The sequence below is a fragment of the Schistocerca nitens genome, chromosome 1 (genome assembly GCF_023898315.1).
Source record: "Schistocerca nitens isolate TAMUIC-IGC-003100 chromosome 1, iqSchNite1.1, whole genome shotgun sequence".
NCBI lineage: Eukaryota > Metazoa > Arthropoda > Insecta > Orthoptera > Acrididae > Schistocerca > Schistocerca nitens.
The window spans coordinates 95,293,310-95,310,919 of NC_064614.1; the positions used below are offsets into that span (position 1 = coordinate 95,293,310).

The 17,610-nt window shown below is 40.5% G+C and overlaps 1 protein-coding gene across 1 annotated transcript in view; it reads right to left on the bottom strand.

Annotated features, from left to right (window-relative positions):
* The window catches only part of LOC126249672 (uncharacterized), a 264,428-nt gene that overhangs the window by 111,257 nt on the left and 135,561 nt on the right, over window positions 1-17,610 (bottom strand). The window contains exon 2 of the mRNA XM_049951530.1: window positions 10,060-10,242. Within this exon, the coding sequence (XP_049807487.1) occupies window positions 10,060-10,242 (183 nt within the window). The remainder of the gene's footprint in view (window positions 1-10,059; window positions 10,243-17,610) is intronic.

Sequence of the window (17,610 nt, forward strand, 5' to 3'; positions counted from 1 at the left end):
CCTCGTCTTTTTACCTACTTGATCCTCTGCTGCCTTCACCATTTCATCCCTCAAAGCTATCCATTCTTCTTCTACTGTATCTCTTTCCCCCATTCTTGTCAATTGTTCCTTTATGATCTTCCTGAAACTCTCTACAACCTCTGGTTCTTTCAGTTTATCCAGGTCCCATCTGCTCAAATTCCCACCTTTTTGCGGAGTCCACATCTGCCCCTGGAAATGTCTTACAATTTAAAACCTGGTTCCTAAATCTCTGTCTTACCATTATATAATCTATCTGAAACCTGTCAGTATCTCCAGGCTTCTTCCATGTATACAACTTCCTTTTATGATTCTTGAACCAAGTGTCAGCTATGATTAAGTTGTGCTCTGTGCAAAATTCTACCAGGCGGCTTCCTCTTTCATTTCTTAGCCGCAATCCATATTCACCTACTACGTTTCCTTCTCTTCCTTTTCCTACTTTCGAATTCCAGTCACCCATGACTATTAAATTTTCGTCTCCCGTCACTATCTGAATAATTTCTTTTATCTCATCGTACATTTCTTCAATTTCTTCGTCATGTGCAGAGCTAGTTGGCATATAGGCTTGTACTACTGTAGTAGGCGTGGACTTCGTGTCTATCTTGGCCACAATAATGAGTTCACTATGTTGTTTGTAGTAGCTTACCCGAACTCCTATTTTTTTTATTCATTATTAATCCTACTCCTGCATTACCCCTACTTGATTTTGTATTTATAACCCTGTATTCACCTGACCAAAAGTCTTGTTCCTCCTGCCACCGAACTTCTCCAATTCCCACTATATCTAACTTTAACCTATCCATTTCCCTTTTTAAATTTTCTAATCTACCTGCCCGATTAAGGGATCTGACATCCCACGCTCCGATCCGTAGAACGCCAGTTTTCTTTCTCCTGATAACGACGTCCTCCTGAGTAGTCCCCGCCCGGAGATCCGAATGGGGCACTATTTTACCTCCGGAATATTTTACCCAAGAGGACGCCATCATCATTTATCCATACAGTAAAGCTGCATGCCCTCAGGAAAAATTACGGCCGTAGTTTCCCCTTGCTTTCAGCCGTTCGCAGTTCCAGCACAGCAAGGACGTTTTGGTTAATGTTACACGGCCAGATCAGTCAATCATCCAGACTGTTGCCCCGGCAACTACTGAAAAGGCTGCTGCCCCTCTTCAGGAACCATACGTTTGTCTGGCCTCTCAACAGATACCCCTCCGTTGTGGTTGCACCTACGGTACGGCTATCTGTGTCACTGAGGCACGCAAGCCTCCCCACCAATGGCAAGGTCTATGGTTCATGGGGGAAGGTATGACTATCAGCCTATAAACGTCCTCGTCGTAGTGTGGCTGCAGCTTACTAAATAATTTATTTACCTCAAACATTTGTATTTATTGTAATTGAAATGACAGATGCATATACTCCCCTTTTAATCCACATTAAAGTACTGTTGCACGATATTTTGTGGGAATAATAGAAAGTCCTGTTAATCCGCATGTTCTGTGATGTCTGTTGAACGACTGTGGAAACTACAGTATTTCAAATCCGTGAACTCATGCAAGAACATACTCACATACTCATAGTTGCAAAGCACACGAAATACACTATTAAAACCATACATCTAAATATACAACATAAATCGCGCATACGCTTTGATTCCTCTTACATTTCGCAAAAACGCCAGTTTCATTTTTATCCACTGGTAAATTTTGTATGTAATCTCTTGCCTGTCAAGCGCAGAATTTTCAGTGAATGAACACCGTATTAAAACTTATCGCTACCACATGTGTTACATATCAATATGCATTAGAAGTACACCAGAGTTTACGTGGTGTGGGGGTTTTTGCTTCACTTACTTCAGAAAATTTAGCATTAGCATTATTATTAATTAATTGTTTAAATATAAAACAAAAATACATCTACCGGTTGCTGTTCTGACTTTATATCCCATATTGCTACTATATGTGCTGTTGTCCAAATTTGTCTTCACTAAATCAGTTTTCTTATCGTTTTAATCAGTACTCCGTCTCATGACACAAAATGTATTTACTTTACAAAATGATTCTGGTTTCTGACGTTACTGGCCAAGCGCTGCCATTGAACACTTTGTTTTTATCGCTGGAGAAGATTAGAATTTATAAAATTCTGAAGAACATAAATCTACATCCTCCTTCGACTCTAGCTGACTTCCTATTCCAACCACATAGCGGGCATTTAGACCTGCTTCCTCGTCCCGTTTCTCTCCTTCAAATAGTGCGACTGCCCGACTGCATACTGCTTGGTGGTAACACCACTGATTTTATTCGTACGGTAGCTGTGAAATAAAACAAAGCTCACTCAGTTTCCTACCAGATCAACCGTCAGGCCTTTGAGTGGCCACTTGCAGGGGAATTACAGAATTCGACACGCAGTAACTGTTAAGTTTACCTGCGGTCCACATGACAGCTGCATTTTACTTCTGGGTTCGGCATATTCCACCAGTTGCAGTGGCTCAGTTGTCCCTGTCACAAAGCTGACTGCTGCAAATACGCCACCTAAAAGCACGCTATGCTATGCCTGACACGTCACAGCAAATGTCCTCTGTGGCTTCAGTAGTGGTACAGACCTAAAGTTATAAGATAAATTTACATAATTAATATTTTGTTTGTTTGTAGGTACTGTGCCGTAATTTCGAACACAATTCAAGTTATACCACTCTCAGCAGGTAGCGCTAAAGTTATTGGAATTTTATTCCTGCAGCGAGAGGGCGTAGGTATCGTAGGAGCTTGTTGTTAACTCCACGTGGGGGTTCCGTGGTCAGTCTATCCGCGAGGAGGGAAACAGGTAGGAAGTTGGGGGCAACGGCCGAAGAAGACAGTAGGCTCTGGCAGATGAGCGGGAGAACAGCAAGAGGTAGCGAAGCCCAACGCGTGGAGAACCGACTGGCCGCTGTTGTTCTGGTGCACAACAAGTCCGAGCTGTAAGTGCAGCAGCAGGCACCGCGCCTTGTGCTGTCCTTTCTGGACGTCAGACTCTGCACGTGAATCTCTGCTTCACTGCTCAGACAATTAATTGCCTCATGATCCATCTGGCACTGTTACCTACAGCCATGGAAAAAAATATTCATACACCGCTGTTCAAGCTGAATAACATTATATATTAGACTTAAAGATCACAATCAGATATCTTTCTTGGTAAACCTGGTAATCCAAGAGTATTGGTTTCCTTCCTAATCTGTGTATATAAAAAGATTAACTAAACTAAGCTTCTGCTGAAAGTAAAAATAAAGTCCATACCAGCTGACTTCACACAGTGGAGACCAAATTATTCAGATACTACTAGAAATGTAAACATAGAAACGAATAACAAAGCAAGTAAAGTCATCAGAGGCGAGCCGCATCACCTGCATGTTGGTTCTGGTAGGCGCTAAATGCCGTGCAACAGCAAAATGGACCGCGAAGGGAAGGAAACATTGGTACGGAAAAGGCAGTTAGTTATCTCCCAATATGAAAATCATATTGAGAAATAGCAGATACTGGTGGAATAAGACGGGCAGCTGTGAAATCCATAATATTGCGATTTAGAGAAAGAAATTCTGTCGCTAGTAGCGAAAGAAGAGGTCGACCACAGAAGCTAAAGCACAGACAACGGAATGTGTTAATAAGGATGGTAAAAAAAAAAGTGCTAAATTCACACATTCTGCATTTCCTGGCATGTTAATGATCAGTTCGGGACGGAAATCACACCAAGTGCTGTTCTAGTAGGGCGATGTTTAAGAAACTAGTCAGGAAGAATCAATGCGCGAAGAATTGGGACATGGAAATACTAAGGAAATAAGAGATACGCTTAATGTTCCCTGAGGCTATAGATACGGCGATAAGGAGAAGCTCAGTAGGCAGTTCAGTTAGAGAGGAAAGGACATCTCTAAAAAGAGCCATCACAGAAAGAAAAAGTACAAAGAAGGTAACTGCAAAGAAACCAAGGGTAACAGAAGAAATACTTCAGTTGAGAGATGAAAGAAGGGAGTACAAAAATGTTCAGCGAAATTCAGAACTACAGAAACACAAGTCACTGAGGAATTAAAGAAATAGGAGTTGGAGGGAAGCTGAGACGAAACATCTCTATCAAAAATGTGAAGAAATAAAAAACAAACGAGTGTCGGAACAACTGACTCAGCATATGGAAGTCAAAATAACCTTCCGGAAATTAAAAGCAAGGTTGGTAGACTTAAGAGCGCAATGGGAATTCCACCGTCAAACGCAGAGGAGAGAACTGATAGGTGGAAAGAGTAGACTGAAGGCCTGTGTGAGGGGGGAGACTTGTCTGTTGGCTTGATAGGAGAAGAAACAGGGGTCGATATAGAAGAGATAGGGGATCCACTATTTGAATCAGAATTTGAAAGAGCTTCGGAAGAATTAAGATCGAATAAGGCAGAAGTGACAGAAGACATTCTATCAGAATTATTGGCGGTAGTGGCAACAAAATGACTATTCACGTTTGTGTGCAGAGTGTATGAGTCTGGCGACATAGTATCTGACTTTCAGAAAAACATCATCCTCACTGTCTCGAAGACTGTAAGGGCTGATAAGTGCGAGAATTATCGCATAGTCAGCTTAGCAGCTCATGAATCCAACCCGTCTACAAGAATATTAAGCAGAAGAATGGAAGAGGAAAGTGAGGATGTGCTAGGTGACAATCAGCTTTGCTTTAGGAAGGGTAAAGGCACCAGATAGGCACTTCTGACGTTGCGGTTAATAATAGAAGCAAAACTACAGAAAAATCAAGACACATTCATAGGATTTGTCGACCTGTAAATAAGTTCGACAATGTAAAATGGTGCAAGGTGTTCGAAATTCTGAGAAAAAAGAGGGTTAGGGGTTGCGAAAAACGAAGTGCTGGGCTTAGAAGGGGCGTATGACAGATGTAGTCTTTCACCCCTATTGTTCAATCTATACATTGAAGACTGTAAATGGAGAAAGATGAAAGTAATGAGAAGGAGCGGAAATGAGAATAGTGAGAAACTTAACATAAGGATCAGTGATCACGAAGTAAATGAAGTAATAGAATTTTGTAACATAGGCAGTAAAATAACCCATGACCGACGGACCAAGGAGGACATAAAAAGCAGACTAGTTCTGGCAAAAAACGCATTTCTGCCCAAGAGAAGTCCACTAATATCGAACATAGGCCTTAATTTAAGAAGGTAGTGAGACATGGAATGTGGAAAAAGGAGAGAAGAATCGAAGCATCTGAAATATAGTGCTACGTAAGAATGTTGAAAATTAGGTGGACTGGAGTTCCTACGTGGAGTTAGCGAGGAAGGAAATACATAGAAACCACTGACAAGAAGAAGGGACAGGATGGTAGGACATCATTTTAGACGTCACTCAATAACTTGTATGGTACTAGAGAGAACTGTAGAGCATAAAAACTGTAGAGGAAACCAGTGATTGGAATATATCCAGAAAATAATTGAGGACAGAGGTTGAAAGTGCTGCTTTTAGATGAAGAGGTCAGCACAGAAGAGGAATTCATGGCGGGCCACATCAAACCAGTCGAATGTCTGCTGAATCCACAAAAAATTAAATGATCGCAGAATTTTGGGGTGGAGACGATAACTTACCGAGCTATATCCCAAACACATTTAACGTACAGGAAAGCACGGTAGTGGAGGAATTATTGCATGGGGATGTATGGCTGCATATGGTGATTGGCAGCTTGTTTTGTCGAAGATAACATGGGCTTGGGTTTAGGCACGGATCACCACTTTCAACAAGACAACGACCCTAAGCATACAGCGGAAATTGTTTATTTGTGGTTGTTGTAGTTTACTGCACATATTTTAAGTTTCCAGCACAGGACGCAGACCTTAACCCTTTCCGACCAAAATTTTTTCTAGAGGAATGAAAAATTTTTATGTGATTTATTAATGATTTTAGAAGCAAGATTTATATAAAAATATGTACCCATTTCCAAAACATACTTTGTAGACTTGGCTTCATTTTATGGACTAAAATAACTAATTGTGAAAAATTCTCTATTGTAATAAATGGTTACATGATCACTGAATAATTATGATGCAAATTAAAATATCGATATTCAGTATAGCGAAAAACCAATTCCTGTACTCCGGCGGTCACGAACTGCACGCATTGCTGCATTGACTTGCTGATGTTTTCATAGTGGTGCTCAACAGTTGGCAGCTCTTGTGCCTGTTGAAAAGGTTGAACACTGACGTATGTGTACCGCAGGTTTCTATCGGGAAAAATACTTCTGTTGCTGCGAAGACATAGTGAAAGTTAATGTACACAATTGTAGCCAGACTGTCTGAAAAGGTTAATCCAACTGAACTTCTATGGAGTTGAAAGAACGGTGAGAAAACATGAAATATGAAGTAAGACTACTTTGCACAATGTCTGCAACAAGAATGGCAAAACGTTACCTCAAAGACTACCAAAAAACTGGTTCATTCCATGCCAAACGGATTAACAGGAACGACACATAGAAGAGGGATGCCTACATTGTCAGTATGTATTGTACATCGTCTTTCTAATCATGTACATTGTAATTTTCTTTCGATGTATGATTACCTTTTTCCCCACTGTGCGCAGCCAGCAGGTGCAGAATTTGTATTTATTTTTGTAGAAAGCTAATTTAGTTAATCATTGTATATATACTGACTAAGAAGGAAAACCCAGACGGTAGTTTACCAAATAAGATATCTGACTGTGATCTTTAGGTGTGACAAATAAACTTATTCTACATGAACATTGGTGTACGAGTACTGTTTTCGATGGTTGTATATTTTGTGAATAAAACCGTCTAGATCTCTATTAAAATTTGACTCTGAATGCTTGTATTTTATCTGCCTTTTTAAAAGTATGAACAGAACTCCCCCACACTACCGCCACCTGGCAACTAGAACTTTTGCAAATTTTTGAGCCAACTGCTAGATGACGTTCAGATTGGGCATAGATTTTAATACTGACACTGAACCTCGTTCTGGAAGTTCTAGGCTTTTGAGTGTACTTTTAAAAATATGTTTAACTTTTTAATTTTTCATTTTTTGTACCTTTTGTTATATAAGGAACTCCTGTCGATCTTCATGTTCCTCCTAATTATAACTGCAGATATCCGATGATAGCAACTGCTGAAACGTGTACTAAATAAAGAAAATTTTAACTTCGATGTAGACCTTTTCATCCAAAAAATGTTCACAATGGTAGGAGGCTCACACTGGAAATTACTTTTCCTTTGTTAACTTTTATGTGCCTAATTTTAGTAGTGTAGTTTCCTGTCCACGTTACTGATCATGTCGTTAGTTTTTTATTTTTATTTATTTTGTTTTTGAGGAATCTGAGTGTTCGAACTAAAGTTCAATTCATTGGAGGTGTGAATTAAACAACGCCTTCAGTCACAATTTTTTCGTGTTTTATTAACTACACGATGCATTTCGGACTCTATGGGTCCATCGTCAGGTGTACTTTGTCTTAATACATGTCTTATTTCTTCTCCTGAATGAGGTGCAATGCATATTCCTGTCACGAAAAGGTTTAATGTTAGGTTATGAATTTCGTAAGTCGAACGCCGAAAATATGTGCAAAATAGTGGAAAATGAACAGTGTAAACTTACCACATAAACCAAGGAAAGCATTATAAACACTTCACAGATGTTTTTGTACGTGGTGTTGTCAAAGATGGCCATAGTTATTTCAGTAATTTTAAAGACCTATTCGAAAGTTATTCCTTGCGTATGTCATTTGTTTATAGTTATATCTTTAGCACTACGAATAAATTCATCTTTGACAACACCATGTACAAAAACATCTGTGAAGTGTTTATAAACATATGTGTGCAAATGTACATCCTGAATGAAGTGACATCTACTAAAACGACGGAGAAAAGAATGTTTGCTGGTACTAAAACGTTGAAAATGCTTTCCTTGGTTTATGTGTTAAGTTTACACTGTTCATTTTCCACTATTTTGCACATATTTTCCGCTTTCGAATTACGAAATTCATAACCTAACATTAAACCTTTTCGTGACAGTAATATGCATTTCACCTCATTCAGGAGAAGAAATAAGACATGTATTAAGACAAAGTACACCTGACGATGGCCCCACAGGGTCCGAAACGGTCCGCAGCTCGTGGTCGTGCGGTAGCGTTCTCACTTCCCGCGCCCGGGTTCCAGGGTTCGATTCCCGGCGGGGTCAGGAATTTTCTCTGCCTCGTGATGACTGGGTGTTGTGTGATGTCCTTAGGTTAGTTAAGTTTAAGTAGTTCTAAGTTCTAGGGGACTGATGACCATAGATGTTAAGTCCCATAGTGCTCAGAGCCATTTGAACCATTTTTTATTTGGTCCGAAATGCATCATGTACTTAATAAAACACGGAAAAGTTGTGACTGAAGGCGTTGTTTAATTCATACCTCCAATGTTTTGAATACAGTCATGTTTCAAGCTGCAAAATATGGATAAAATTAAATTAAATTTCAATTATTCTATGGATTTTCTGTAGTAGATGTTCAAGTATGATTTTTTTATAGATTAACTGAATTATAGTTGTGGACTATTTGTCCAGTCACGAAGAATTTTCCCGATTGATATGAGAATTGAAATGAAAGAGAACCGCATCAAAATTTTTTGCTTAGTTTATGATTTAATTATTAGGGTTTTCATGTGTTCACTTTGGTATAAATCTTTTTTGGAATTGCTTTTCTTGATTTTTAGTAATGAGTTTTGTGACTTTCGAATTACATTTGCTACCTCACAACCCCCAATTACTTCCATTGTGCAGCTTGTAGCTACTGGTAAACCGTCCTACTGGTACTGCCCGACCGTAATATTACTGAAATTGGCCTCCATTATAGGAAACACTCGTTGACGTTACAGAAAACAAGTACAGTGGTGTGTAAGGAAAACACATCGCATTGTGAATGATTTAAAGCAGTTGGGCAAATACTATCAAGTGGTTCAGAGTGTCCTTGTGCAATATTGTGATAAAAACCGGCGACAAACGACCGAAACGCCCTTGGACCTACTTTCAATAATACTGTGGTCGAATAGTACATGTCTCCAGTGACGGTAAGCGTTGGAAACCCTACTACAAAGTCACGTAGTACGCCACTGGAGGAACCAAAACAAAATGGTGTAGGCCATCTGCTTTATGTATGGGTTCCGCCATTTCGTTGTGGTTCCTAAAATGGTGTACTACGGTATTGTGGGGCATGAATCCCAATGTGCACGAGGACCGCAGGCCTGTAGCTGCAATCAAACAGAAAATTCAGTGCATAAGTTGCACTGTGATTGCAGCGTCTTTGACAGTGGGGCGATGTAGCAGGCACCCACAGCATGTAGCAGGCACTATGATTGAAGCATCTTTGACAGTGGGGCGGTGTAGCAGGCACTCACAGCATGTAACAGCGCGATGAGGAAGCTGCGCAGCAGGTTCTCACTGGGTGTAGGAGCGTGATGAGGAAGCCGTGCAGCGGGTACTCACTGGATGTAGTAGTGTGATGAGGAAGCCATGCAGCGGGTACTCAACGGGTGTAGAAGTGTGATGAGGAAGCCATACAGTGGGTACTCACTGGGTGTAGGAGCGCGATGAGGAAGCCGTGCAGCGGGTACTCACCGGGTGTAGGAGTGTGATGAGGAAGTTGTGCAGTGGGTAATCACCAGACGGAGGAGCGTGATGAGGAAGCCGTGCAGCAGGTACTCACCGGGTGTAGAAGCATGATGAGAAAGCCGTGCAGCGGTTACTCACTGGGTGTAGAAGCGTGATGAGGAAGCCATTCAGTGGGTACTCACCAGGTATAGAAGTGTGATGAGGAAGCCGTGCAGCAGGTACTCACAGGGTGTAGAAGCGTGATGAGGAGGCCATGCAGTGGGTACTCACCGGGTGCAGAAGCGTGATGAGGAAGCTGTGCAGCGGGTACTCACCAGGTGTAGGAGTGTGATGAGGAATCCGTGCAGCAGGTACTCACCAGGTGTAGGAGTGTGATGAGGAAGCCGTGCAGCGGGTACTCACCGGGTGTAGAAGCGTGATGACGAAGCCGTGCAGCAGGTACTCACCGGGTGTAGAAGCGTGATGAGGAAGCCGTGCGTGGCGCAGGCTGCAGACCCAGCCCCAAGCCAGGCGGCACCAGTGCCGGAGCGCAGCAGGAGTCCTGGAGCCGGGAAGAGCAGAAAGACGACGCACAGCAGCGCGTCCACGGCACCCAGGTGTAGCAGCAGCAGGCTGTTGGCCGTGTGCGCCTGCAACAACAGGTGACGAACTTGCTCACCTACATGTAGGCGGAGCACTAGCACCACGGGCAGCGGGGAGCGACAGGGCACGTCCACACAGTGGCGGCTGCTGTGTAAGAGCACAGCTTTTCGATACCTTTCGAATTTATTGGTAATCTTTTTTGTATACTCGTACTGTTAAGGGGCTCCGGAACGCCCTATACTTGCAATGTTAAAATAACGCTTATAAATTACATCTTTCCTCACAAAGTATTTGAGGTAGGAAGTTGAACTTTTTACAGATTATTTATTGGAATATGGGCTACAACTTAACACAGGGATTTTACAAAATTTTAGTTCAGTTATTAAAGATGATTTTTTTCAATTGTAATGAAAATTCACAACATTTTTTTGCAATTTTTTATTTATATATTCAAAAATATACAGTTTTTCGGAAAAAGGCTGTGTTAAATTATGCAGAAGGTACTGTGTAACATTTACTGAAAGTTTGAAACAAATATGTTTGGAAGATCCTTAGAAAACATGTAATTAGTATGAGAAAATAAAAGTTTTGGGAATCGAGCGACAAAGATTGGATTAACTTTTTAGTGCATTCCAGGTCCATAGGATGGATTATCTTCATCCTCTGCAAACTCCTCCTCCAGCTTCCTCTTGTTCCTCCTCCTGTTTACTCTTGCTTGTATTTCTAGACTCTTTACAGCCCTGTCTGCAGCCCGAAGGCGTTCCTTGTCTAAAGCGAGCATCGCTCGTACCATGTTAGAACCTATCTTCATTCCCATATTTCTAAATCCCTTTGGCTTTCCAACATTTCTCCTTTTCTTAAAAGCCTTCAGAGGATTTCTAAGAACTTTATTTTTACTCATTATTATACTTCAACAAAACAGAGACTCAATAAACAGAATTAATTACGAATATTTTCGAGATAACGACAGAGTAAATAAACATGAAACAATCGACAATCACACCAGCGATATATATTGAACAATCACAGGTTAGCCACAACACATACTTTATCTCACATCACTAAAATGTACCTGATGAACACGGACGTTAATAATAACACCATTTGACAGCAGTTTAACAGCGCCACAGTGGGTCACGCCCATGTAGAACACATTTCAAAAAAAAATTTAAAAATAGTTGTAGTCTTCGGAATTGAATAAATTATATATCTATTAAAAGGTAATAGTCTGCAGATTCAGAAAACGCAAAAAAGTAAGAATTGAACTTTTCATGATTTTGAGCCTTTCCAGAGCCCCTTAAACGTAACGTAGATGTTGCAGTCTGAAAGATACGGCACTTCAATCTACCGCGCTACTGCTCTAGACTTGTGAAACTTGGCATCAGGGTCGCGAGCACACCTTCAGTTGTGCACGTTTTAAGGAGCTTTTGCGCATGCACATCTCGCGTTCCGTAATTGCCTTACGGGCCAAATACATACGAATTTGCTAAACACCGTGCACGGTTCACGATATGAATAGGTAGCCCTTGCACTCAACTAGTAGTTTACTTCAGTGCCACCAGGTGGTAGCGCACTGCACAAGACTTTTATCCCTGTGCGCTCGGCATAAATTCTGCTAGATGACAGCACATTCCTCAGGTATATTAATTCACTCACTATATACTGTTGTAAAATTAGGTCAACGTCAATATGTGTTAAAAATGTACTGACAGTAAACCTATTTTGTGGGTTTCTGAAGGAGTTAAGTTATGAAGTATTAAGTTATGAATTTTGTCCTACAGTAATTCATTTGAGGCGCTGACAATCACACAGGCCTAAAGCGCATCACTGTCTATTGTGAAACTGTCGCATTTATTCATGCTTTTGAAATCTCTTGATCTTATGGTGAGTCAGGTTTATTTGTGCTGTAAGCCCACATTGTATATACGAAAATTCACAGAAAGCTGTATCACTGGTTTCTCCGATATTCTCTTAAATGTGAGATCGACGGCAGTGTGCTTTAGACCCTTATGGATCTCAGCGCCGCATTCATATTCTAGTCAAGTTACCATGTTGGTAGACATTACTACTTGAGTTTAATCATTTCCACAAACTACACTTTGCGTTTGGAGTTCTATGTTTACTGTGCGGGAATCGATTTTTGTGTGCAGTGTAAACGTGAACTGTGTTGAATCTATTTTAAATGCTAACAGAAAGGTATTGCTATGAGGACGGGTCGTCAATTGTGGTTTGGTAGCTCAGTCGGTAGAGCACTTGCCGGCGTAAGGGAAAGGTCATTTATTCGAGTCTCGGTCCGGCACACGCAAGTTTAATCTTCAAGGAAGTTTCGTATCAACGCACACCCCTCTGCGGAGAGAAAATCTCGTTCTGGAAACAGATGATAAATTGCCAGGAGAAGTTAGCCTCAAAGGAATTATGGCCCTCCGGAGACAGATCCTTTGATTGAGAGAGTGACGAAATCAATTAAGTGTGACTACGAGCGAACATTTAACAAGGAAGTGCTCAGTTAGCGGAAGTTATGTGGGTGCAGCGTAAGAATATGTGATTTGCAGCCCAGAAGTAAATAGGTGAACTAATACATCTGTTAGGGATCTGGCACATTTTTTTCAAAAGGAATGGAAAAGCTCGATAATTCCCACTTGCAGAAAAATGCGAAATGGAAAGTTGCGAAAGCTTACACATTAATTCGTTATTGCCCTAAACTTTACTTAATTATGCATCAAATTCAACAAAAACAATTCTTTCTTTGGTCAGACAAGTTATGCATATTATTATTATTATTTCTTTCCTTTCTGGTGACGTTATGTCTGGTTAAAAATGGACAGTGACGCGGACCTTGATCAAGCGTTACTTCCTTTTAACTGTACGGTATATGTTACATTGCATTTAGGAACTTTTGGGTAATTGAACATGTATCAATAATTACAGATTTCTGTAGTTGTATATATACGTTTGGATGTAGCTGTATTGCGTTGATGTACTGGTGGATATTGTGTGGTATGACTCCTGTAGTTGGTAGTATAATTGACATAATGTCAACTTTATCCTGATACCACATGTCCTTGACTTCCTCAGCCAGTTGGATGCATTTTTAAATTTTTTCTCCTGTTTTCTTCTGTATATTTGTTGTATTGGGTATGGATATTTCGATTAGTTGTGTTAATTTCTTCTTTTTATTGGTGAGTATGATGTCAGGTTTGTTATGTGGTGGTGTTTTATCTGTTATAATGGTTCTGTTCCAGTGTAATTTGTATTCATCGCTCTCCAGTACATTTTTTGGTGCATACTCGTATGTGGGAACGTGTTGTTTTATTAGTTTATGTTGTATGGCAAGTTGTTGATGTATTATTTTTGCTACATTGTCATGTCTTCTGGGGTATTCTGTATTTGCTAGTATTGTACATCCGCTTGTGATGTGATCCACTGTTTCTATTTGCTGTTTGCAAAGTCTGCATTTATCTGTTGTGGTATTGGGATCTTTAATAATATGCTTGCTGTAATATCTGATGTTTATTGTTTGATCCTGTATTGGAATCATGAATCCTTCTGTCTCACTGAATATATTGCCTTTTCTCAGCCATGTGTTGGATGCGTCTTGATCAATGTGTGACTGTGTTAGGTGATACAGGTGCTTGCCATGTAGTGTTTTCTTTTTCCAACTTACTTTCTTCATATCTGTTGATGTTATGTGATCTAAAGGGCTGTAGAAGTGGTTATGAAATTGCAGTGGTGTAGCCAATATATTTATATGAGTGATTGCTTTGTGTATTTTGCTAGTTTCTGTTCGTTCTATAAAGAATTTTCTTAAATTGTCTACCTGTCCATAATGTAGGTTTTTTTTATGTCGATAAATCCCCTCCCTTCTTCCTTTCTGCTTAATGTGAATCTTTCTGTTGCTGAATGTATGTGATGTATTCTATATTTGTGGCATTGTGATCGTGTAAGTGTACTGAGTGCTTCTAGTTCTGTGTTATTCCATTTCACTACTCCAAATGAGTAGGTCAATATTGGTATAGCATAGGTATTTATAGCTTTTGTCTTGTTTCTTGCTGTCAATTCTGTTTTCAGTATTTTTGCTAGTCTTTGTCTATATTTTTCTTTTAGTTCTTCTTTAATATTTATATTATCTATTCCTATTTTTTGTCTGTATCCCAGATATTTATAGGTATCTGTTTTTTCCATCGTTTCTATGCTGTCGCTGTCCATTACTGTATTATCTTCTTCTTCTGATTGCACATTATTTTGTTCCAGTATTTGTTGTACTTGTTGTTTGATGTTTTCTAATTCTGACTGGGGTATCCTGTTATTTTTGATTATTACACGGATGTGATCAGCTAGTTGTTGTTCTGTTAAAAATTTTAATTCTGGGTATCTGGTAATAAATGTTGTGTATACTTGTGATCTGTATCCAGTTGTGTTGGTTCCTAAGTTTGTTGCTTGGTAATAACAGAACGTGAGGTGTCGGTTAACTTCATATGACCGTCTCACCCTCTGTCTTTCTTTTCCTTCAAGAGCGGTTGCAGGAAGGATATTCTTCAAAACATCTCTATTTGGATTTAAATCGTTTTCCGTGTGGCTAGCAGTGTCGTTACCATTGTGGACGGGCATAGGGTTCAAGCGTCGTCCCCGACCATGACAGCGCTAGTCCGAGGCTTCATTAGTTCTGTCCTGAACCAACTAATCACACTAAAAGGGGGTTAACCCTATTAGTTGTTTGCTCTTTTTGTCGCCTTTTACGACTGGCAGAACATACCGGAGGCCTATTCCTTATTATTATTATTATTATTATTATTATTATTATTATTATTATTATTACTGTTATTATAGATATGATACTACGTGAAGAGTTTGACAGAGCATTGAAAGACCTAAGTCGAAACAAGGCCCCAGGAGTAGACAATATTCCATTAGAACTACTTGGGAGAGCCAGCTCTGACAAAACTCTACCATCTGGTGAGCACGATGTATGAGACAGGCGAAATACCCTCAGACTTCAAGAATATAATAATTCCAATCTCAAAGAAATCACGTCTTGAAAGATGTGAAAATTACCGAACTATCAATTTAATAAGCCACGGCTGCAAAATACTAACACGAATACTTTACAGACGAATGGAAAAACTGGTAGAAGCCGACCTCGGGGAAGATCAGTTTGGATTCCATAGAAATGTTGGAACACGTGGGGGCTATACTGACCCAAGGACTTACCTTAGCAGATAGATTAAGGGAAGGCAAACCTACGTTTCTAGCACTTGTAGACGTAGAGAAAGCTTTGGACAATGTTGAATGAAATACTCTATTTCAAATTCTGAAGGTGGCAGGGGTAAAATACAGAGAGAGAAAGGCTATTTACAGTTTGTACAGATACCAGATGGCAGTCGAGGGGCATGAAAAGGAAGCAGTGGTTGGGAAGGCAGTAAGAGAGTATTTTAGCCTATTCCTGATGTTACTCACTCTGTATATTGAGCAAGCAGTAAAGGAAACAAAAGAAAATTCGGGGTAGGAATCCATGGAGAAGAAATAAAAACTTTGAGGTTCGCCGATGACATTGTAATTCTGTCAGAGACAGTAAGGACTTGGAGGAGCAGCTGAACGAAATGGACAGTGTCTTCAAAGGAGGATATAAGATGAACAACGAAAACAAAACGAGGATAATGGAATGTAGTTGCATTAAATCGGGTGATACGAGGGAATTAGATTAGAAAAAGAGACACTGTAAGTGGTAAATGAGTCTTGTTATTTTGGGGAGCAAAATAACTGATGATGGTCAAAGTAGAGAGGATATAAAATGTAGGCTGGAGATGGCAAGGAAAGCGTTCCTGAAGAAGAGAAATTTGTTAACATCGAGTATAGATTTAAGGGTCAGGAAGTCGTTTACGAAAGTATTTATATGGAGTGTACCCATGTATGGAAGTGAAACGTGGACGATAAATAGTTTAGACAAGAAGAGAATAGAAGCTTTCCAAATGTGGTGCAACAGAAGAATGCTGAAGATTAGATGGGTAGATCACATAACTAATGAGGAGGTATTGAATAGGATTGGGGAGAAGAGAAGTTTGTGGCACAACATGACTAGAAGAAGGGATAGATTGATAGGACGTGTTCTGAGGCATCAAGGGATCACAAATTTAGTATTGCAGGGCAGCGTGGAGGGTAAAAACCGTAGAGGGAGACCAAGAGATGAATAGAATACACTAAGCAGATTCCGAAGGATGTAGGTTGCAGTAGGTACTGGGAGATGAAGACGCTTGCACAGGGTAGAGTAGCATGGAGAGATGCATCAAACCAGTCTCTGGACTAAAGAAAACAACAACAACAACAACAACAACAACAACTGTTATTATTATTATTGGCAGTGCTGTAGTTGTATAAACCTGTTGATAAGCTTAACTTCTGTACAGCAGGTGCTATTAAGTTGATAATCTCAAATTTATCTGAATCTAAAAATTTGTGAACACCCAGAAGGTACACTGACGAGCCGCCAGTGTGTCCACATCTCCAGGTAACTGAATGACCTTGGATCGTGTAGCATCTGGATTCCAAAACATGAGATTACGAACTGCGTGAGATTACGAACTGCTCCTGCCCCCCCCCCCCCCCCTACTTTCTTAAAAATGCGACAGCTAAAATATTCACATACGCAGAATGTCAAAGAAAGTGAAGCATCCAGAAGATAGAGCCGGATGCCATAGAACTTCTCTCACGTACACACCATCGGCGTGTATGTAAATGACTGGAGTTGCAATTCTCTGTAAAAGTTACGTAAATTAAAGTTGGAGGGGGTGGGGGGGGGGTGGGAGAAGAGGAAAGGAATGGAACTATTAGTCAGCTGTACTGGGACTTTATGCGGAATCAATGGCGACAAGTGAAAACGTGTGCTGGACTGGGACTCGAACGCGCTTACTAGGCAGTTGTGTTGCGACGGGCTACGAATCCATGATCTTCAGTACGGATGCACAATTACGTTCGACCTCCCGCAACAGTGGAGGACACGGACAGGGCCTACAGACAGGTGGCTTTAGGTGACAGTGTGGATCGCCCGAGAGGCGTGCATTGATAACGTAATTGCAATGAACACTGTGTCTGGGTGGTGCAGTGTTTTACGCAGCTGCCTAGGATGTAGGATATCCCGGTTCGAATACCGATCTGGCACACTTTTCAACTGTCGCCGCTGTTTCCACATAAAGTCCCAATGTAGCTGACATCAATAGTTCCTTCTATTTCCTTTCCTGTCTCCCGTCTCTGTCTACAATTTACATAATATGTGTCATAGCTGCGGATTATACGTGGTGTCTGTTCTTTCGGACATGCCCAAAGGACAGACACCATGCATTCATATTATCTCTGTGTGATCACCAGAATATACTGTTTTATAATTTTCTAGAATATTTATCGTGGAGAAACAGCGGTTTTGC